Raw genomic sequence first — 22737 nt, 5'->3', positions numbered from 1 at the left:
ACAGGTGTGTACCACCACACCTGCTTTCTGTGGTCATTTAAAATAGTCTTGTTATGTGGTTCCAGGCTGACCTTGGGTTGTCAGTCTTTCCTCTCCTGTCCCCTTAGCCTCTGAAGGTTCATCTGGAATTAATTACAGACCTGTGTCACCGTGCTGCGGTGTCACCATGCCAGGGTTCTAACTTACTTTGATCAGTTTTATGAGACTTAACAAATATCTCTTAGCTCTTTGCATTGTTGCATGAATTCAGTGATTATTTCTCTCCCAAGATTGTACCTGGGAACTCCTGATGTTTGGCAGTCAACCAAACTCTGTCCTTAGCTGTATTTTCATTTTGAAACATGATTTAAGTTTCCCAAGCCAGCCTTGAACTTGCTCTCAGTCTCCCACATGACTGGGATTATAAACTCGGACCACCAGGCCTGGCTCCATTTAGGTATTTCCACAGCAATGTGAGCCTGCTGTTGGACTATGCGGGCTAAACTGTTGCGCTGTTGAGAAACTCAGGCTGTTAAGGAATAAGGTTGCGGAGTGCTCGTGTGCTTAGGCAGCGCTTGCCTACAGGGATAAGCAGGGAATGTAGTGTCTGCAGTGGGACACAGCGTGTGCTTCTTTCCTTGTGCTTCTTTCCTAACCGTCTGTATCTGTAGGATGTGGAGCTCTTTTTCTATAAGATCCTAGCTTTAGAAAGTGATTATATGTGAGTCTGCATGGAAAAAAGATACGTGTTTATGTATATGTTCAGTGTGTGCATACAGGAGCATTGGAGGCCAGAAGGTGGAAGTAAGTTCCCTCCCTGGAACTGGAGTTAATAGGCCACCCAGCATGAGTCCTGGGAGCTGAACACACACACACACACACACACACACACACACACACACCATGCTACAAGAGCATTTTTAACTGCTCAAGCGGATCAGGACCCTCCTGTCTCTGCCTTCCTTCCGTCTCGTCAATGCCTGGGTTACAGGCATGTACCACCACACACACACCGAATAATGTGAGTTCTGAGGATCCAGACTTGTGTCCTATTTCCTGCAAGGCAAACGCTTCGCTGACTAAGCTATCTTGAGCTTGGACTTCTTTTATGAATTTGATGAGCGAGAGGAACCTAGTTGTTCTTACTGGGCAGTGGTGGTGCGTGCTTTTAATTCAGTACTCAGGAGGCAGAGGCAGGTGGATTTCTCTGAGTTTGAGGTCAGCTTGGCCTACAAAGTGAGCTCCAGAACAACTAGGGTTACACAGAGAAACCCTGTCTGGAAAACCAAAAGATTTTCCTAAAACTATTATCTGTAATGCTCAACACTCTGGAGAGGTGGTTGGGGGTGGTTCTACCTCCATCTTGAGAGACGCCAGCGATTGGTGCTCTATCCTGCCTCTTGTCTTCCTGCCTCAGTGGTGGGAACATCCCAGAGTTACAGACTTATGAACTTCCTGGTGGTGAAAACTCCACTTACTCGTCTTATACTGTATTACTTATTTAAGAGTTAATCCTTCAAGTTCTGCTGAGGACTGTTGAAGGAGCGAGGTTGCCGTATCCTTGTTGAAAGTCAGTATCTCTGAGCCGCCTTCCAGTATGTGGAAGTGGACGTACACCACCTTCCTTGCTCTGCTCCTGATGCTAAAAGTCCATTTATCTAAAGGGCTGGAGTCAGCCGGCTCAGGTGAGACTTAGTTCTGGTGCTTACTGCTCCTGGCCTCAGGCCCACCTCACAGTGTGACACCTGCCAAGCCCACTCCAGAGGCTTAGCCAGTTAGCGCTCTCAGCACAGACACTGACTGGATCAGGTTAATCTTGATTCATCTATTAGTCGAACTAATCTATTAATATAGTAGAAGCCCCATCCCATGAAGTTATGGAATGTTGGTTTTAAGTTGATGCCCATGTAGTGTTACTGTTGGCAGTAAAGGAGTTACGCTTATTGGTTTAGCAGGTTCATCCAATGTCTGTGGGTAGAATTAGACCCTAATGCGTCTGTGACCTGTCATTCTTCCAATCTTGAAAGAATATGCTTGAAATTTCCATAATAAAATTTTGTGGCAGAGGTATTTATGAAAAGTAGTGTTTGAAAGGATTTTTTGCCCTTGTTGTGTCTTTCTTTGTGAGACCACAGTAGAAACAAGTTAAAGCTGACCACTTAAACTGTAGCATTCCTAGTACATGCATATGTATTCTTTTCCCTCACTTAGTCAAACTTTCTTTTCTTTTTTTAAAGATTTGTTTATTTTATATAACACACATACACACACACACACACACACACACACACTGTGACTGTCTTCATACACACCAGCAAGCCATCATGTGTTTGCTGGGATTTGATCTCAGGACCTCTGGAAGAGCAGTCAGCGCTCCCAGCCACTGAACCATCTCTCCAGCCCCCAACCCAAACTTTTTCTTTTTAAAGGCTTGAAAATATTCAGAGTAATCAAAATGGTGTTTTAATTTCTTAATACATAAACAGCAGAGTTTTAACGTCTAGACAATTAAACAACCCTAAACAACATACTATATATTTCAAAATTATACTTTTATTATTGTTGTTTTGAAACAGGGTTTCTCTGTGCAGCTCTGGATGTTCTAGAACTTACTCTATAAACCAGGGTAGCCTCAAACTCAGGCACTTACCCATCTCTGTCTCCTGAGTGCCAAGATTAGAGGCCTTTGCCACCATGCCCAGCACCTTCTGCACACAGACTGCCCTCTGATCGGGTGGTACTGTCTGAACAGCAGATCCATTACCATAATGTGAATAGTGACATGTACGGTCTGATCAGCACAAAGCAATCTGTACTCTAGTTTCCTCACTATCTACGATTTTAACTTTCAGCTGGTAGAGACAAATCTCAAGCAACCAAAAGATAAGGTTAGAAGAAAATGTAAGACCATTTAACTAAAGCTTTGTTTCTTAAACTGTAAGTAGTGTTTAAAGCATTAGGTCACAATTAATGAGGTGCACATTCAGGCTACACCAGCTTAGATTTGCTCTAGAACATAGGGCTACCCTAAAAACAAATCTGTCAGAGGTGGCAGTGTACAACTTTAGTCCCACCCTTGGTGACAGAGGCAGGTAGATCTCTTATGAGTTTAAGGCTAGCCTGGTCTACAAAGTGAGTTTCAGGCTAGCCAGGGCTATACAGAGAGATCCTGCCTGGGTCAGAGGTTCGGTCCATTATCAAGGTGGGAGCATGACAGTGTCCAGTCAGTCCTGGAGCTGGAGGAGCAGAAAGTTCTCCATTTTGATCCAGAGGCAGAAAGGAGAGAAGACTGGTTCCCACAGGGTTAAGAGGAGGGTTTTTTTTCTTTTTTAAAAATTATTTATTTATTTATTTATTTATTTATTTATTTATTTATTATAAGTACATTGTAGCAATTTTCAGACACACCAGAAGAGGGCATCAGATCTCATTACAGATGGTCGTGAGCCACCATATGGTGGCTGGGAATTGAACTCAGGATCTCTGGAAGAGCAGTCAGTAGTGCTCTTAACCGCTGAGCCATCTCCCCAGCCCCCCAGGAGGAGGATCTTAGAACCCACCCCCACAGTGACAATGTTTCTTCAACAAGGCTACAACTTCTAATAGTGACACTCCCTGGGCCAAGCATATTCAAACCACCATAGATACCAACTATGGTGACATGTACAGAGATATTCCATGTGGGAATAATATCTAATTCTTTAAAGAAAAAAAAATAAGAAAAATGTTAAAGAGCAAGGATCCCCCCCCCCAAAAAAGGAATATCAGCAACCAAAAACAACGTCTTCAGTTGTGTCTCCAGCACATAGTGTGGCATCCAGCTCGTGATGGATGTTTAGTGATGTGAGAGGGTGTTTGATCCACCAGCCCCAGAATACTAGCTTCCTCTGTAAAGTTAACAGGTTAATGTTGAGCTTTACCAACTCTAAATGCTGTGAAAGTCAATGCAAAAAAAAAATAAATAAAAAATCAGTTCCCAGATCTGTGTGTGTGATATATGTATGTATGCATATAATAAATGTGTATGTATTTATTATATATATGTGTGTGTGTGTGTGTGTGTATATATATATATATATATATATATATATATATATATATATTCATTCCCCCATTAAGTTCTTACTTTATAGCCCTGGATATAACACTGTAAAAGAGCCCATTCTCAAACTCACAGAGATCCGACTGTCTCTGCCTCCTTGGTGCTGGAATTGAATGTGTGTGCAACCATGTGTGGCTGAAAACCGTGCTCCTTTAAATGTGTAAACACACCTGTCTTAAAGCAGAGGACTGGGCGTGCCGTCAGAGGGAGCTCCATTGTAAGCATCTGTTTTACTGTGATACAGCTGACCCTGACCAGGACCTGTAGAGGGGAGGGCTGGCCTTCCAAGACAGTCAGCATAGCTCCGAAATCTTTTAAGACTTTTAAGAATCATTTGCCTTGCACATTGGTATGAAAATGCTAATTTGTGAACAGGAGGGATGACTCAGTGGTTAAGAGCACTAGCTGCTCTTCCAAAGGGCCCGAGTTCAATTCCCAGCACCCACATATGTCAGCTTACAACTTGTAACTCCTGTTCCAGGGGATCCAATACCTCACAAAAGAAAATAATACTTTGTGGCCAGGTTGTGCAGGAAGTTGCAGAGGAGGGAGGAGGGGACCTGAACTTATTTTAAAAAGTAAAGAAAATGCCACTTTGCTCATCTAAAAACATTAATTTAAAAAGTGTGTCCCACGTAGGAAAATGAAATTCCATATCATCACACTATAAAAAAAGTTTCTCATCTGTGAGCTCTCTGAAGGACTTCATAGCCTTCTCTCAGAGAAGAGCTGTTGATTTTGTTAGCTAGGCACAGTCACACGCTGCCCATCCAGCTTTTCAGATGTGTTTTTATAGTCATTTTAGTTTTGGGCCTTTTGATTGTCAAACAACTTAGAATTGTTTGAACCATTACAAGATTGTGAATGCCGCGTTGACTCATACGGAAAAATGCTGGTGTTATTTGATACACTCACAGCTAATAAGATGCTTAAGAAGCTGGGTGCTGGCCCTATGTGCAGATCTGTGTGTGCGCTGTGCTGTGTGTGGTATCTCTGCTTGGGCACATCGGCCTTAGCTGTTTGCCTGTGTGCATATTAGTATTCTTGTGGGTGTTACCACACACACTGTTACAGAAAGGATCTGCTTTACCAGTTCCCCTGTGCAAGTGTCTGACAGAAAGCAAGAGCAGCTTCTGTCCATCTAAATGCTGCTTTTCTGCAGTTAAAGGTTTTATATTGTTTCGTGTTTGTGTTAGAAGAGCTTTTTATAGAGTGGGGCAGAAGTCCTATATCCCATGAGTCTCATTTTGTCTTGCTAAGTGATCATAAATACATGCTAAATTAATTAAGCCAAGACTCCCAGCAAGTCCTTTAAAATAACTGTTGTTTTGAAGGTTCCCTAGTAATTCAGATGTGTCCATCCACTTATCAAGGAGTAGCTGAATGAGTGGGAAATTCTTGAAATTCAGCAAGTCCTTGTTATCTGCTCTTTCCTGGCATCAAAGAGGGTCAAGCTAGCGGTAGGCAGAGGCTCATTTGACAGTTTTAGAGGCCTCAGCTGAGGATAGGCGGCCCTTCACTCCCATCTCCTTCTCCTGTCCTAGGCTTCAACTACTCCTGCTAGACAGACATTTCCTCTGTGTGTGTGTGTGTGTGTGTGTGTGTGTGTGTGTGTGTGTGTGTGTGTGTGTGTGTGTGTGTGTGTGTGTGATTATGCATGAGAGTACCATGAGATATGTAAGGAGCCATATAAATGTCCTCTGTCATTTAGTTTTCTAAAGGCTAACAGTGCGTTACATGGGGACTAAAGGACAAGTTTTGCTTTGTCTGAAAAGCAGTAATATTTTAAACTTAACATTTTTAGTTAAACATATAAATATTGTACAAGCTTTACTCCATTTGTGTATAGAATTAGCTCAAGTTTCATCATGATCTTAATGTGGAATGTCTTTTGTTTTAGTAAAGGAATCAATTTTAAGTAGAAAAAAAGTTCTATGGAAAGAAACTTGCATTCTGACACGTGTGTGTCTAGAATTACTTTAAACAGTCTCCTAGTGCCTTACTTGATTTTATTCTGGTGCCTCTTCCAGTATAGATTATACTTGGACTTTCAGGAATACAGCCTAGCATTCTGGACGACAGCTTGTGCATTGCCGCATTATTTATCTATTTTTGTAAAGGGTTGCTAATCGCCTGGTGCCTCCCTGTCTGAGTCCTGTGCTTGTGGACTGTCTACGTGAAATCACTTGATAGGCTCTCTCATGTGCAACAATGTTGCCTGTATTTTTAGTTCACCACTCTGGCTTAAAGTGAAATTATTTAATAGGAACATCTAGAGACCAGCAACTTACTTTGAATAAGTCTGATGCTGAGCGGACCTTTTTCAGAATAGATCTGTGTTTAAAACCTGTGTCAGTATAGTTATAGAATATAATTCATTTTTCCCCTGTGTCAGTATAGTTATAGAATATAATTCATTTATCCTACCTTTGGCCAACACACATATACTCTCTTTAACTGTTTCTAAGCATGGACTTTTGTTTAAAAAAAAAAATTAATGTGTTCTTTTTTTTCTTGTTTTGTTGGCAGGATTTTACTCTGCAGCCCAGGCTGGTTTCAAACCCACAGTGATTCACCTGCCTCAGTCTCCTGAAAGCTGTGACTCCAGGCGTGAAACATCACACTCCAGTGTATGATTTACCCAGTGTATCCCTGCATTTAGATTTAAATCCTACAGGCTGTTTGACATTGATGGGGCTTCTTAAAGCCCCTTGGGCTGTTCTGCCCTGGAGTTGGGAACTGGAGCTCACATCTGAAATCTGAGACGGTGACCTCTGGTCCAGAGCCAGAGTGTGGCCTACTGAGCCAACCCCTGCTGTTTCCTAAGAATAGCTTTTCTCCAGCAGTGGGTCGGCACCTCACATACACTTGTCGCTCTTGCTGTGTTCTGAATAGATGAGGGCTGACGGGAGGTAGAGAGGCTGGGGGGTGGGTTCTCTGACAACATTGGAAATGCACTAATGTCTGTGACCTACCTCTCCTCCTCTCCCATATGAATTGTGAAAGCAGAAAGAGGCTTCTATTGGTAGATGAAACAGTTCGAGAAGAAAAGAAATACACGATGTGTCAGTCTCTCATATCAAACTTAAACCTTATAAACCACAGACTGATAGGGAAGTTGAAGCTAAAGGGAGCAGTGCTTAAGGCACATAACTTTAGGGTACCTACAAGGCATTATATATACACTTTATTCTTGGGACATTGCATGCAGTGTATTTTGATGCTATTCATCCTCATCTCCGAGGTCTTGGGGACAGGGTCTTGCTCTGTAGTTTAAGCTAGCCTGGAAACTACTGTGTATGTAGGCCAAACTGGTCTTGAACTCCTGGTACACCTGTAATCCCAGCACCTGAGGTGACGGCTGAAGGTGTGCACCTTCATGACATGACCTGGCATGTCATGCTGGCCACAGTCACTTGTTCGTGTAGCATCTCTTCAGCCCTGATGTGTATGGCCTTGGTAGTTTTCCTCTGAAATTTAGGGCTTTCGTAGTTTTAAATTGCTTGGGTAACTTTGCAGGACATGGAGGGCCTGTCTCATAGTCAGGAAGGCACAAAACAAGCTAGAGAGGCACACCTGATACTATCTCCAATCAGGCGAGAGGCCTTCGATCTCCTTGCTCACTGGCTAACAACCACAGAAAGCTGTCCAGTGTTGACAGGTTTGAGTCCAGGTGCCTGCCTGGAGTCTAGTGTCCTAGTGTGTACTTTGTTCTTCGTTAGCGTAGCCTCGTGGTTTTGCTGATTCTTTAGTCTCCTCACAGTGATCGAGGATGGAACAGAGCACTCTGCCAGGCCTGCTCACGTTTGTACAGATTCCAGCACTCGCACTGTAAAGAAACCACAAAGTGGGTCTTTCAGTGTCTCTTCTACATTTTTAAGTGATTAAGTTTCACTTGCTGTGATCAATATAGACTACGGGAAGTGACCTGACATCTTCTGTACACAAGGGAGTTGGGCATTACTCGGGTGTACGTGGAGAGAGCATGGGTAGAGGATTGAGGAGTTCATGGTTCATCTCCCAACTGTGCAGCTTTGCTTCCCAAAAAGGACTTCAAGCAAGCAGCAGATTGTCCGGCTGTTATCTTTAGAATTTTAATGAAAGCTCTTTTTCCTATTTATTTACTGTCTTTGTAAATGGAGTATCATTTAATTTTTCTGTCCTTTTATGATACCCGTGGATCGTCTGCCTGTTGGTTCTTTAGTAACGTAGTAACCCTGAAGAGCCTTCAGCCCACTCAGCAGGCTCATGGCTCCTACCCGTGATCTTGGCGATCAGGATGTTGAGGGATATTTAGGATGTTGGCGGTGGGGTGGGGGGCTGCCATGAGAGTGAAGTCAGCTCGGTGACATAGTGCGTTTCACCAGTCCGTGCTACAGAGGGAACATTTTTTGGGGACTCCATTCTCTTACACATGGCTTTATAAATATTTAATATTTAGTATAAAACCATTTGTTTCATAACTCTGTGGTATCCTTAATTGTTTGGAGCAATGATTTTCTCTGACTCGAAATTTAGAATGTTATATGGCTTTTGTTTGTTTGATTGCTTGCTTGCTTGGTTTTTGTTTGTTTGAGACAGAGTTTCTCAGTGCAGCCCTGGCATTCCTGGGATCAATCTGTAGACCAGGTTCTGCCCAACAACTCAGAGATCCACCTACCTGCCTCAGCCTCCTGAGTGCTGGCCGTAAAGGCTATGCTGTGGGATTTTTAGTGTTATAAATGGTGAGCAGTATGCTGTCCTTGTGGGCGCTGGGTTGACTTCAGAGGTTAGACTTGCTCTACCTGTGAGCAGTGTCTGGTTTGCTTATGAGCAGCCACCAATACAGGCTTTTAAGGAGCCAGGCAGAGCGGCGATTAGAAAACCTAGTTATCTGTCAAAGCTGTCTCCGCAGGAGACAAAGTCTGCTTAGGCAGATCGGTCTCAAATCAAAACCAAGCACAACAAAGCGCCCAGTGGCAGATAAAGGATCCTATATGAGTGTTTATGCTTAGCATTTGTGTAAAATTTGGGGTTAGCCATATAACATTAGAATCATGTTGAGTGTGCGAGGTACATTTTGTTTTTACTTTAGTTTTTGGAACAGGGACTAATTTACCTCAGGCTGGCTTCTAGGGTGTGTTGTGGTATTTACATCTTGCAATGGTGTCCGTCCTACCTCTGCTCCCTCCCAAGTGTGTGGGGCCCCACAGTAGGCTTGAGGGTTTTGTTTTCTACTTTGTGTGTTCACGTGCATGTGCAAGGAAGTCAGGAGACAGCTTGAGAGTGGGGTCTCCCTTCCTCTGTGGCTTCTGTCACTAGACCAGCCCTCTCCCCCTTGCTTTTCCTCTTTCTTGTCTTTTTTTTTTTTTTTTGAGATGGTCTCACAATTAAACCAAGCCTTTAACTTGACCCACGTATTGAGACTTCTCTCCTGAGGATGTGTTTTTAAATAGTGTCGCTTGTTCTTTGGACATCACACTAAGGTCTAAGGTACCTACCTGTCTTATTTTCTACCTCTTGTAGTTTCTTATTGTGCACGTAACCAATGCTTACTGTGGGGGCAGGGCTGGAAGCACTGCTGGGTGAGAAGAATAAATAATCCCTTATCTCACGCTCGTGGGTAACACTTGGCTGTGTATTTTCGGGCTATTTGAAACAACAGCTCTTCCGTAAGAAGGCCGTTTGTCTCCCACTAGTAGCTCATGAGTAGAACAGATCCAAATGTGACCTTTTCGAGTCTCACCCTGGTAGTGTGTATATTGTTCCCTCCGTGTGTTATGTTGTGGCTTTTAACTTAGTTTTGATTCTTGCTTGTGCTTGTTTTTATGTGTATGACCACATGCACACTGACCTGAAGGATGCCTCATTTTCAAGGCTAGCCAGAGATAAATCTGAGAACATGTCTTGAAAGTTTAAAAAAAAACAAAACAAAAAAACCAGCTGGTCTAGATAAAGCTTGTGCTTCTGTCCCCTGATGTAGAGGCAAGAGGACAACTTTATAGGACTCAGTTCTCTCCTACCAAGTGGGTCATTGACTCAAACCTGGGTTATTAAATTGGCAGCAGTGCCTTTGCCCTAAGAGATGTCTTTTTTTTCTTTTTTTCGGAGCTGAAGACCGAACCCAGGGCCTTGCGCTTGCTAGTTACCACTGAGCTAAATCCCCAACCCAAGAGATGTCTTAATAGCCTGTATTCCTTTTACCTGGCTGCCTTCCAGTGTTTGTGAACACCATATTTTGCTATTGATTTGCTAGTAGACATTTGGGATCTCTCGCCGTGAGCCGCTGTGAATAATGCTACTTTAATATGAGAGCCGGAGTCTTTCAGGTGTATCTAGAAATGGGATTGCTGGTGCTGATTTCACCCTCAAATTCATCTTGAGGAACTTTGAAACCTACTTAGCAGTGTTTTCATTTCAGCAGTGCGAAAAGCTAACACTTGTTTCAGGTCTTGGAAGACACGTAGTTTCCATGTTCTTTGATGGCAGGCATTGTAAAGGGTGCTCGGCCTTTCTCGCAGGTCTCTCTCTTTTGTGTCTGGATGAAACCCAGGAAGTCACTTGTAAGTTGTTGCTCTGCTACTGAGCCACACCACCAACCTGCTTTGAGCCCCTCCCTTCCTCTGTGTGTACATGAGGATGAGGAGTTGAGAAGTCATGAGTGCAGACTCTCAGGACGCTCCCAATGCTATCTTTACCCTGCTCCCACACTCCTACTACTAGAAGTGCTTTGCCTTCCTTTGATTTTTCTGTTGAACTTTGTATTAGGACAGACTGGGGTATATGAAATAACAGCTTCTCTCTGTCGCTGTGAGCCACATAGTCTAGAGGCACTGCTCTTGCAGCTTCTTCATTTAACCTGTCACCACACAAAGCTGATGAGCAGGAGTTTGGGAACCTCATTTTTGTCTCCTGCTCACTAGTGTCAGGTGTTGCACAGCTACCATGAGTCTCATTTTGGTCATCTATGGAGTGGGGGAGGATTAGCCTGCAAGATTCAGAACACTGAACAAGCAGTTCATGGTGATGCACTTACCTGAGGCCAGATGGTGTCACTGAGAACGCCTGTGTCCATTAGTAAAGGAAGGAGGCCTAGTGTAATTGTGAGATTCTGCCACCGTAATTCAAGAAAGCAGACGGGAAACGGGACTTAAGTCAATACCAAGCACTGAGGAATCTTCAACTGGAAAGTCTCCCTCGTGTACCTGTGAGGGATGTCCCACTGTACACTGTCAAGATCACAGGGTGTCTTCACTAAGATCCTTCACCTGATCGGCAAGTGACTGACACCCTGGTGAGTGTGTTTGTGGGAGCTGTTTTCAGCTCTCGGTCTCAGCATCAAGCAGCGCAGGTGCTTCTCCCAGTGACCCGGTGCAGCAGCTATTGGAAGAGCAGTACCCGTGCACATTACACACACTCAGGCTGCTGGAGAAGCCAGTCTGGGTGTTACCTCAGGGAAGCTAGGCTGCCCTGAGTCAGGACCCGTGTGTTGTAGTTCCTTTGCAGGGGAATACTTAAGTCTGTCAACGTCCTCTATAAAATGAGATGGTCAGAAGCTCTGGATTCTCACGTTGCACCATACTACATGGCCTGACCTTTAATAGCAGTAGTTGTCTTTACTGGTTTACTTATCAAATCCAGGGATTCCTTATGTCTTAGTTTGGGTTTCTGTTGTTGTGACCAAAACTCAGTGATGAGCAAGAAAGCTGGGAAGGAAAAGGGCTCATTTGGCTTATGGAGGAGGTCAGGATAGGAACTCAATCAAGCAGGGCTGGAACTTGGAGGCAGGAGCTGATGCAGAGGCCATGGAGGGGTGCTGCTTTATATGGCTTGCTCAGCCTGCTTTCTCAGAGAACCCAGACCACCAGCCCAGGAACGGACCCACTCATAATGGGCTTGGGCCCGCTCATGTTGATCATTAATTGAGAAAATGGCTTACAGCCGTGTTGTAGTAAAAAAAATTTTTAAAAGATCCATGGCTACCGCTTCCTGCAAGTTCTCACTCCCCAAGGATCCACAGGAACCTCGTGCTCCGGCTGCTTCTCTGGTCAGGCACTTTCACACAATCTATAATACATCCACACAATAAACTTACAACCAATTGATAAGGATATAAACCTAGATAAGATAAATTTACCTACAGAAATTCTTGGCAATTCAGGACCAGCCGGATGCTGGTTATCCTTCTATGTCTCCATCTAGATTCTCCTCAGTCCTCTTCCTCCTCCCTCCTAGACTTTTCCCTGCCTGCCCTTCCTTCTCATCCAGTGATGGCTGTGCCTTATCCTGGACCCACAAGCTGTGCACAGCTATTACCATTAGAAAATCATCTAGACAACTATGTTTTCTCAAAGTTAGTTAGCTTGGGTAGGCTATGAGACTAATTAGTCTTCAACTCAAAGATCATTTTCTATCAGTTTCTCTTAGATCTGCTCACTACGGCTGCTACTCTGCCACGAGGTCCATGTTCTGTCCACTCTGGTCCCTAATTACCATGCCACACACACACACACACACACACACACTCTCTCTCTCTCTCTCTCTCTCTCTCTCTCTCTCTCTCTGCACGGGCAACAGAAGCAGATCTGCACACTCCAACTACCTCTCAGCCATTTCTTTTTATTTTTTTTTAAAGATTTATTTATTTATTTTATGTGAGTACACTGTCGCTGTCCTCAGACACACCAGAAGAGAGAATTGGATCCATTACAGATGGCTGTGAGCCACCATGTGGTTGCTGGGAATTGAACTCAGGACCTCTGGAAGAGCCATCAGTGTTCTTAACCACTGAGCCATCCCGCCAACCCCTCAGCCATTTCTTTCACACAGTCTGCCTTAACATAAGTGCTTGCATCACAGGTGTGAACCACCATGTCAGGCCTGCATGGTATCTCTTCCTCAGAAATGTGGCATCAAATGAGCAATTAGTTAACATGTTCAAGGTTCAGATTCACTCCCCAGGTTGCCTTATTGATACTGATGAGCATCTTTAATAAAATGTTTTATAATATCCAATGGTTGTTGAAAGAAAATACTATATGTAGTGGCTTCAAGATAGGTTTGGCAGTTAAGGGCACTTGCTGTTCTTGCAGAGGAACTCGGCTTGGTTCCCAGCATCCATGTGGTGGCCAGAAACATGTCTAATCTAGTTCAGGGGGTCTACTTCCCTCCCCCCACACACACCGACCCCCTGGCAGTGCACATCCGTGCAGGGAAATAGTGACAAAGTGTGTCAAGGCTCAGTGGGTAAGGAGCTTGGCAGGCTGGACCTGACATGGTGGCAGAAAACTGACTCCTGAAACCCACCTTACTCACGTAATTTTGAAAATTTACAGAAAATACTTTTTTTGAGACAGACCTTTTCTGTATAACAGTCCTGGCTGTCTGGGAACTCAATCTAAAACCATTTTGGCTGGCTTTGAACTCACAGAGATCTGCCCCTCCCCCTGACCCCACCCCTGGAGTACTAGAATTAAAGGCATTCACTTCCAAACCCAAAAAGAAAATACTATTTTAAGATTCTTTTGTTAGGTTCAAGTGGGGGTTGGTGTCATCAGCCAAAGTTCATGTGAATTTCATTTTTCTAATTATTTAGTGTCTCTTCTACCATTTGGGGAATATTTATAAACTAATAGACTCATTGTCTCAGCGGTTTGGGTGGCTGAAATCCTGTTGTATTGTTAGCAGTTAAAATGTCAGCGTGGCCATAATAAATTCATGGTGGATGTAGGCCCAGGTCTTTAGTAAGATGGCTTCCCTTGAAGTAGGTTTGGGAACCAGCACACACAAAGGCCCTGGTTTGCAGGTGTGAGCTGGTTCACTGAACAGGTCTGGTGTGGGTGGCCACAGAGAGCTGATGAGAGCTTGGATGGACTGCCTAAACTTGTCTTCCTTCCTGGTCCTGAGTCTAGGGCCTTAGGCTGAATCCTTGTCACAGCAAAGGAGGGGTGAAGTCTGGGTCTGAATTGAACATCTTGGCTTCTGACCTTCATGGTCTCCCCTCCCCCGCTGACAGACGTAAAATTAAAGGTTACTTTTCATCTCTGAAGCAAAGCTACTTTTTTCTGGCATGCAGTAGTTCATTTAAATACCATTTGTTTGGGACTATCGATTTATTCAACTATAATACATCTGGGAAGCAGAGAAGTCCTAATCTGCCTTTTTTGTTGTTAAAACAGCATGTCTATAAGTAGATTTAAGAGAATATTTAAAATCATTAGCGGTCAACCTAGTTCCTTTTTTCTCCCTCCTTCCTTCCTTTGGTTTTTGAAACAGAGTCTCACTATTTAGTCCAGGCTGACTGCAGTTCATTACATACATCCAGCCTCTGCTCCTGAATGCTGGAGCTTCACAGGATGCCACGTCTAACTCTGTGTGCGTGTGCGTGTGCGTGTGCGTGTGCGTGTGCGTGTGTGTGTGTGTGTGTGTGTGTGTGTGTGTGTACATACTGAGGGTGTGAAACCTGGAATCTCAAGGTGTGGTGGGTGGCAGACCTGCTCTACCAACCAAGCCATGCTCTCCACCCCTGGTAATTCTGCAGGTTATTGGGAGACTCCATTTGGAGTGTTAGAAATGATCGACTTCCTATGGTTCCAGACTTCTTGGGACTGGCTTGTATTCATAGACTCCTTTTTCAGCTCTATATTTCATTCTTTTTCCTGACAATGACAGCTAGGGAAGGTCTACCAAGACCTTATTTTAGGGACTCATGAATCTTGGAATCTGGCTTTTGTTCTCAGCGCATTCTATGCTTACTTCTGTCATTTTTGGTATCATGAAAGGGGGAAATGTGAACTTAGAAGAAGTGGTGTCTGTCAGTCACTACAACATTATGAAAACATGGTGTTGATTTGGAGGGAAACCATTTGGCTGAAGATGAGAGTTTCTGGCCACACATTTTTGAGCACTTTACTGACAGCCCAGTCTCAGATTTTGATTTCTGACAATACTGAAAAACTTACCATAGAAGAAAAGTGTATACCTTGTCTGTTATCAAAGAATTATGCCATGTGGCTCTCTGAGCCTTTCAGAGTTCTGAAGAGTAGGTGATGGGTTTATGAAAGGATTGGCTGTGGTCTTAGAACCCGAGCTGTAGGAGGACTGGGTTGGACAGTAGATCATTGTTCTAGAGGGCTTAGGTTTCCCTGGGTAAGAGTGTCTTGTAGCACCTGGCTGGCATGAGCACTCCCACAGAGTTTCTCAGTGCATAGGTTTGATAAGGCACAGGGAACCTCCCGAGCTCTGCCACTAGAGTCTTCTGAATCCCAACAGTGGCCAGCGCTCAGACAACAAGCAGTCTTCACACCCAGTTTATAAAACAGCCTCGTTCTTTTTCTGAAGTCAGGGTCCCCCTATATCTCCTCAGGATACCTTTCTAGCCCTAAGTCAACTTTCCAGTCACTCACTTGAACTTCTCATTAAACAATACACTGATCTTATACTTAACTGCAAATTAGCACACTTTTCTATTAAAAACTCATGAGAGAGAGTGTGTGTGTGCGCACTGTGTTTAGTGTTTAGGCTTGCTCTGGCAGCCTGCATCTCTGTGAACTCACCTGTCTCTTTATCGAGCTATACTAGGGGGCTTTTCAACAATTAAAACTGCTAATTTTTCCCAATAAGGATAAAATGATATATATGTGCATAGCTCTGGCATCCTAGAACTCACTATGTAGATTAGACTGGCCTCAAACTCAAGAGATCTGTTTGCCTCTGCCTTCCAAGCTGAGATTAAGTACTCTCACTATGCCCAACCCTTGAGGGTAGACTCTTCTCCCGTTCCACCTTTACATGGATTTGGGATTGAACTTGGGTTGTCAGGCCTTCGTAACAAGTGTGCTTAGCCCCTGAGCTGTCTCGCTGTCTCTAAAATCAAGATTTTTGAGCACTAAGAGTTATTGATTGGGCACGTTGGTTGGTCTGATTTGCAAATTGACCATGTTATGTTGTAAGCAAGAACTCTTTGTCCAGAGGTTTCCCACAGTTAGTATTTTGGGATTCTCTCTGAGGAAGCAGTGTGTCTGTATTTGCTTGTTTTGTTTCCTAGCTCATTCTTAATTTTAAGCTTGGTGTAGGTTGAATGAATGGTAAAGAAACTTTCTTTTAGTTTTTTGTTTGTTGGTTTATTATGTATATAGTATTCTGCTTACTTGTATGTCTGTATTGCCAGAAGAGGGCACCAGATCTCATTATAGATGGTTGTGAGCCATCATGTGGTTGCTGGGAATTGAACTCAGGACCTTTGGTAGAACAGTTAGTGCTCTGAACCTCTGAGCCATCTCTCTAGCCCCTAGAAACATTTCTACTGTCTTTGTGCTATCACTTTATCACCTACCAGGTGACAGCCATCTGAAGTCTCTAGATCTTTCTATCTCTTACACCTACCTTATTCTTTTAGCTCTAATTAAAAATTTGTTTTTAAATGTGTGTGGGGGTGTATGCATGTGCCTACAGAGGCCAGAAACAGCATAGAATTCTGAGGAGCTGTACTTACAGCCACTTATGACCTAAACTGCCTGATAGATGGGTACTGGAAACTCTGGTACTCACTAGGTCAGCTAGCCTGGCCTTGAGCTCACAGATCCACCTGTCTCAGCCTCCTGGGTCCTGGGATTAAAAGTGTGCACCACCATGCAGGGCTCTACAGCATTTCCTAGGAACCACTGTTCCAATGACTTTTAAATATGAAGTTGATTCTCAAAGCCTTGGGGAGTAAATAAAACAACCTCCATTCCTCCTTTCTGAAGATAAAGCAGGTTGCCCAAACATACCCCTGTAATCCAGATTGTCTTTGTTAGGGCTGTTTGGGGTTTTGAGTTTTGTGTGTGTGCACTGTATTTGTGAATTGTGTGATCATGTGCATGTTCACATGTGCACTCTTACATGTATGGAGGAGGCCAGAGGTGACATTACATCCCATCTTGAAACAGGTCTTCTCACAGAGTTCTGATCTTGTCTTGGCTGGACTGGCTCGCTGCTGAGCTCTGGGGGGGGTCCATCTGTCCCCATCCCTCAAGTACAGAAGTCAGAGCTTCATGCTGGTGTGACATTTCTCCTGTCCCCATAGCTAGGGTTTTAACACACACACACACACACACACACACACACACACACACACACACACACACACACACACACACACACGCCTGGCTTTTTTGTATAGAGACTTTTAAAAGGAGTCATCTTGATCTTTAAAAGAGTGGTAGAAACTAAGTGCTTTATAGAACTTTTGGGAAACAGTGCCCTCAGGAAGTACAGCTTAGATGAAAAAGTAAATGAATAAAAGTATGCCTAAATGTGCTCCTATGAGAAACGGACCCTGTAAAGTACAAGCTAAGACTTTAGCAGGAAGAGGCAATGCCCCAAGGAAGAAGACTGCTCTTGGCAACGGTCTCTCAAGGAAAACGAGATTGATGGTGTTACCTGACGTTCAATCTCTGAAGCACCAGAGTTCAGCTTTGAGGAGGAGGTGTGTGTGCTTATTCAGTGGGACAGTGGAAGGTTACAGGAACACCTCAGTGGTAGAGCACTTATACAACATTTTTTTTAAAGGGGAAAAAGTATATTGGTAATTCAGTGACTTGTACAGGGTGGGAAGGCAGAGTAAGCTGAGTCTGATTAGGATTCAGCCATTCTCTGTTCGAGATTTTTTTTCTTAGGGATGGTGGTCTGACTTTCACTCTGCTTTGTCTCAGTCACAATGATCAGACAACAACATGGCAGGACCCCCGGAAGGCCATGCTCTCCCAACTGAACGTTCCTACATCTGCCAGCCCAGCAGTGCCCCAGACGCTGATGAACTCTGCCTCAGGTGAGTACCACCCTGTTGGGAGAGCCACATGCATGTTTCCTGGATCCTGTCTCCATGTTTGCCCAGTGCCATAGGAGACAGGATCCAAAGCAGCCTGTGTAGAGCAGCAGCCTGCTTTGTTCCTCATCTGCTGAGAAGAATGATAACTGGGAAGGAGCTTTCCAAGGCCAGGCTTCCCGTTGTCATGGCGCTTGTGAGTTTAGGGTTTGTACTTTTGTTTTTGACATCTTGTTTGTGTGTGTGTGTGTGTGTGTGTGTGTGTGTGTGTGTGTGTGTGTGTGTGTGTGTACAGTGGCATGTGAGAACGACTGTTCTCCTACCACCATGTGAGATGCAAGGGTCAAACTCAGGTCAGTAGGCATGGCAACAAGCACCTTTACTCTTGAACACCCCCTCCCCCAAAGCATATTTCTGAGGTGGTCTCATATAGTGATGGCTGATCCAGATCCCTGCTCCTCCCGCCTCTACCACCCTGTGAGTTTGTGTTTGATTACTGCTGCCTTCTGTCTGGAGTCCATGATGACACTCTGCTCATCCTTTTGAAATGTGATAAAAAGCATGTGTTTTATTTTAGTTGCTATAAGGACTGAGAAGAGCACAGCTATACTGCATGACTGCCTTGGGGGCACTGGAATCCAAGCTTTAGTATTCAAAACTCCCTTTTTATGTGTTTGTCTTTGAGATGGGGTCTGCCAAAACTAGCCTCAGACTTGTAGTCTCCCTGCCTCTGCCTGGTTTGTGTGCTACCTTGCCATATTTAAACTCTTTAGGAGATATTTGTATGACCTTGACAGGACCTATAAGGATACTGCATGTCATAAACCCCAGAGCACCTCTTACTTCTAGATCTAGCATGTACTGTTAAACTGTCCTCACTGCTAGGTCCAATGATGTGACCCTTTAACCCTAGCACTCAGGAAGCAGGGCAGAGCTCTGAGTCCAAGGCCAGCCTGGGATATAGAGTGAGTTCCAGGACAGCCAGAGCTACATAGTAAGATACTGTCAAACAAAACAAAAGCAAAAACTAAATCGCTATCCTAGGTACAAAAATGAGCTTACAAATTGAATTATTTGACAGCTTATGTGACTACAGTTTTTACTTGTCTGCATGGTAAGGAGTCATACTGCTTGATAGGGGGGGATGCTACAGAAAGTTGTATGATACATTTAAAGCCCTTGTTTAAAATTTCTGTATATGAGATTTTTTTATTTGATTTTTAAATAATGTTTTTAGTTGAAATGACACACCATGTATGTACATAGGTGGTGTTTATGGTGGTCAGGAGGGCACATCTTGAAACTGCAGTTACAGATGGTTATGAACCACCACATGGGTGCTGGGAATGCATCCTGGTTTCTCTGAAAGAACAGTAGGGGCTCTTAATCTCTGAGCCATCTCCAACCCGAGAAAGCTTGACTTAAATTGACAGGTAGTAAGCATTAGCTAGCACCTTGGTATGTATGGGAAGAAGTGCTCCATGCCTAGTGGCACAAACACTAGTGGCAAATCTTAAGATGCTTCCTGGCTTTCCTAACTGTGGAGCTTCTGACAGTCAGTGGCCAGGAGTCGGGTAGCAGACTTGACTGGAGGATTTGCAGATGTGAGACTTCCTCCTGCACCAACCTCACTCTTGAGTTGAAAACAAGCTTTGAGAGGTGATGGCTGAAAATGAAGGTAAGGCCAGAATGTGATGTTGAGCCATGCTAACTATAAAGGTGACAACTCGGTGATGAATAAGGTCCCACAGCAGGAATATACTGGGGCAAGCCCAGAGTCTGTGCTTTGTGTGTGCTATTTGATTTAAGTCCTGGAGCTTGAAAGGTATATTTCACTGGTAGTTTTACTTTGGTAACTTTTTTCCTCTTTTCTTCCCTAAGATTTATTTAGTTATTTCATGTATGTGAGTACACTGTCGCTGTCTTCAGACACATCAGAAGAGGGCATCAGATCTCATCACAGATGGTTGTGAGTCACCATTTGGTTGCTGGGAATTGAACTCAGGACCCCTGGAAGAGCAGTCAGTGCTCTTAACCGCTGAGCCATCTCTCCAGCCCAGCTTTTTTTTCTTTAACTACCAGATATCAAATAAAAGTTGTAGCACTAGTATTTCACACTATGTAAATGTATACTTTAGAAGTCAGTAGCAGACACTTCCTTATTATGGAAGATGTGGCAGCCTGTGTCTAGCCGGTTAGTTGGCTCCTTTTAGAACATTGTTTTATCATAGTAGTCCGTCCATTTGTTCTTTCCCTTCCATTTTTTTTGAAACAGTTTCTCCTTGTAGCTCTGGCTGTCTCAGAACTTTGTACACCAGGCTGGCCTCAAACTCAAAAAGATCCACCTGCCTCTGCCTCCCTAGTGCTGGGATTGAAAGTGTTTGTGACCATGCCTATCAAAAATTATATTTTAGTGGTTGTTATGTATGGGGGAGGGGCTTGAGTGTGTCAGAGCATTTTTTTTTTATTAATAACACTTTAAATTATTCAAAGCAATGCAGTTTCAAAAATGTAAGATACAGCAGTCAGGAAAAAAAGCAAAATAGAAACACATGATCAGTACTGCCTGTCCTTGTGTTTAACACTTTGGTGGCTTTATTCAAAATACAGTTGCACAAAAGTATTAACTTCAAAGTCTCTATGGACTTGTCATACTGTGTACACAAGCACAGCACAGAGAGGGTTAGAACAAAACCCAGAACTCCTACAGAATAGAAAACCCACCCTTGCTTATTTGCATGGAAATACCACCCACAAAACTAAATAAGTCTTAATAGTTCCGAGCATAATTCTCTTGGGCTTGGATTCTCTTCTGCCACAGGTCTAGGAGTTGAACTCAAGCTTGGGAGGCTTTCCCTGCTGAGCCGTCTGTTTCCTCTCCAGCATTAATGGTCTAAAGTATGAACATGAGAGACTTGGGCAAAGTTACCTTTAGAATCAGAGATACAACAGCAGCTGGTGTTTAGGCAAAAGAAGTCGGATTCAGAACTTGCTATTGAACTCTTACGACCCCACTCCTAGACTCTAAACCATGTGATAAGTGTCAGAGGGGACAGAAGAGGACAGGGTGACACTGGAGACCAAAGCTGTGTGCTTATAGAGATTTGTTTCTAGTAATTAGGAGGACTTTGTGGTTAGACAGTACAGTGAGCTAGGAAGAGACTGGTCAGCAGACCTTAAAAAACATAGTCACCAACTACTGTGCCTGTGTAATGACACATGCCAATAAGCCAGCACTGCAAGAGCAGAGGCAGGAGGATAGCTGCAGCAGGGGTACCAAATCAGAAATGTCCAGGTCGCCTATAGAATGTAGCATCTTCCTGTATGCTTTAAATGGTCTCTAACTTATGTGATTTGACCATGTAAATAGTCAAATAAGTGGTTATGCTGGATTACTTGTAAAGTAGCAAGAAAATATCTTTACATTTTAATATACAGTTTAAGTTTTTTAATTGTTATACATGGTTGACTTAATCAGTGCATATAAAGCTTGAGGACTGTGGGGACCTGTTATATATGGAAGTCTCCAGAATGGCTATGCTGCTTCATCTGTTGAGTGCTGAGGACATTGGTGTGTGTGGTGTGGTGTGTCTGGAGGTTTTTGTTTTTCTCCCAGTAGAGAATTGAGCTCATGGCCTCACAGATGAGGCAAAGTCTCTTCCACTAAACACTGTCTCCATGTCCCCCATGTCCCCTCCCCAGTTTCACCCCAGCACATACGCTCACCTTTAGACCGTGTGGCCAAGGCTGGCTCTGAACTCCTTGATCTCCCTCTCAGGTGCTGAGGTTATAGATGAGAGCTAACACTCCCGGTTGTTTGACTGGAAGGCGATTTCAGTCATTCTCCACATAGACAGAAGAGTGAAACGAAACATTTAGAAATGGAAATCAGAAGAGCTGTACACTCTTTGGAACCTGGAGATCAAAGCATATCCCTGCTCGTGTTTACCCTGTACCCTGAGCTGCACCCTCAGAAGCTGTAACACCCGTGCCCACGTCAGAAGATGGGCACAGTGGCTTGTTGATAAGATTTCAGTCTAGAGGTGTGTGTCTCTGACAGACAGGCAGCCCTGATGGGGTAGGTGGGAATTTGGAGGGAAGGGGGTAATGGTGTAATTATATTATCTTAAAAACAAAGGGTGTAAAAAAGATTCATTTAAACATAAAGTAAATGTGACCCAATATTTTATAAACTATTTGTAATTAGTGGTAACTGGTTATTCATTAAAGTAATTTAAAACATCTGTCAACCATGACAAAGATAAACTGTTTATCTTTGAAGATTTCTGTGATCAAGGCCTCGACTTTTTTTTTTTTTTTTTTTTTTTTTTTTTTTTTTTTGAGCTGGGGACCGAACCCAGGGCCTTGCACTTCCTAGGCAAGCGCTCTACCACTGAGCTAAATCCCAACCCCAAGGCCTCGACTTTTTATTCAGGTGGTGAGCTTATTTCCTACTCTAATCAGGTAGTACAGTATTGCATATATAGATATCTTTTTCCCTTTGATTATTTTAAGATAAAACTTCAACATCATAGTGCTGTATTAATGAGTACAGTAAGTACTAGCTATTATTAATAAAAACTCAAGCTGGAATAGTATTTGAATGAAGCCCACAGTCAGCACAACAAGGAGCCAATTTGTCTCGTTAGTGATTCCTGACATCTCACAAAAAACTTTTCACAACATTTTTAAGTAAAATGGCCATGTTTTTCTTTTCATACAAGGCAGCTCAGGTAATCTGGGAAATGACAAGCTGAAATGGGAAAGATAGTTTGTAGACTCTTTACAGAAGAGGTAGGGATGGGGAGGGAGGGAGGGAAGAGGCATGGCCCCAGGGAATTAAATTAGCATAAACCTGGGTAATCTACAA

General features: G+C 43.5%; 1 protein-coding gene across 8 annotated transcripts in view; it reads left to right on the top strand.

Annotated features, from left to right (window-relative positions):
* The window catches only part of Yap1 (Yes1 associated transcriptional regulator), a 70240-nt gene that overhangs the window by 13064 nt on the left and 34439 nt on the right, over positions 1–22737 (top strand). For all 8 annotated transcript variants that reach the window (XM_032909570.1, XM_032909566.1, XM_032909572.1 and 5 more), the window contains exon 3: positions 17755–17870. In XM_032909570.1, the coding sequence (XP_032765461.1) occupies positions 17755–17870 (116 nt within the window). The remainder of the gene's footprint in view (positions 1–17754; positions 17871–22737) is intronic.

The sequence above is a fragment of the Rattus rattus genome, chromosome 8 (genome assembly GCF_011064425.1).
Source record: "Rattus rattus isolate New Zealand chromosome 8, Rrattus_CSIRO_v1, whole genome shotgun sequence".
NCBI classification, from domain to species: domain Eukaryota; kingdom Metazoa; phylum Chordata; class Mammalia; order Rodentia; family Muridae; genus Rattus; species Rattus rattus.
Note: the sequence above shows the minus strand (reverse complement) of the source record. Positions and strands in the feature narration are given on the sequence as shown.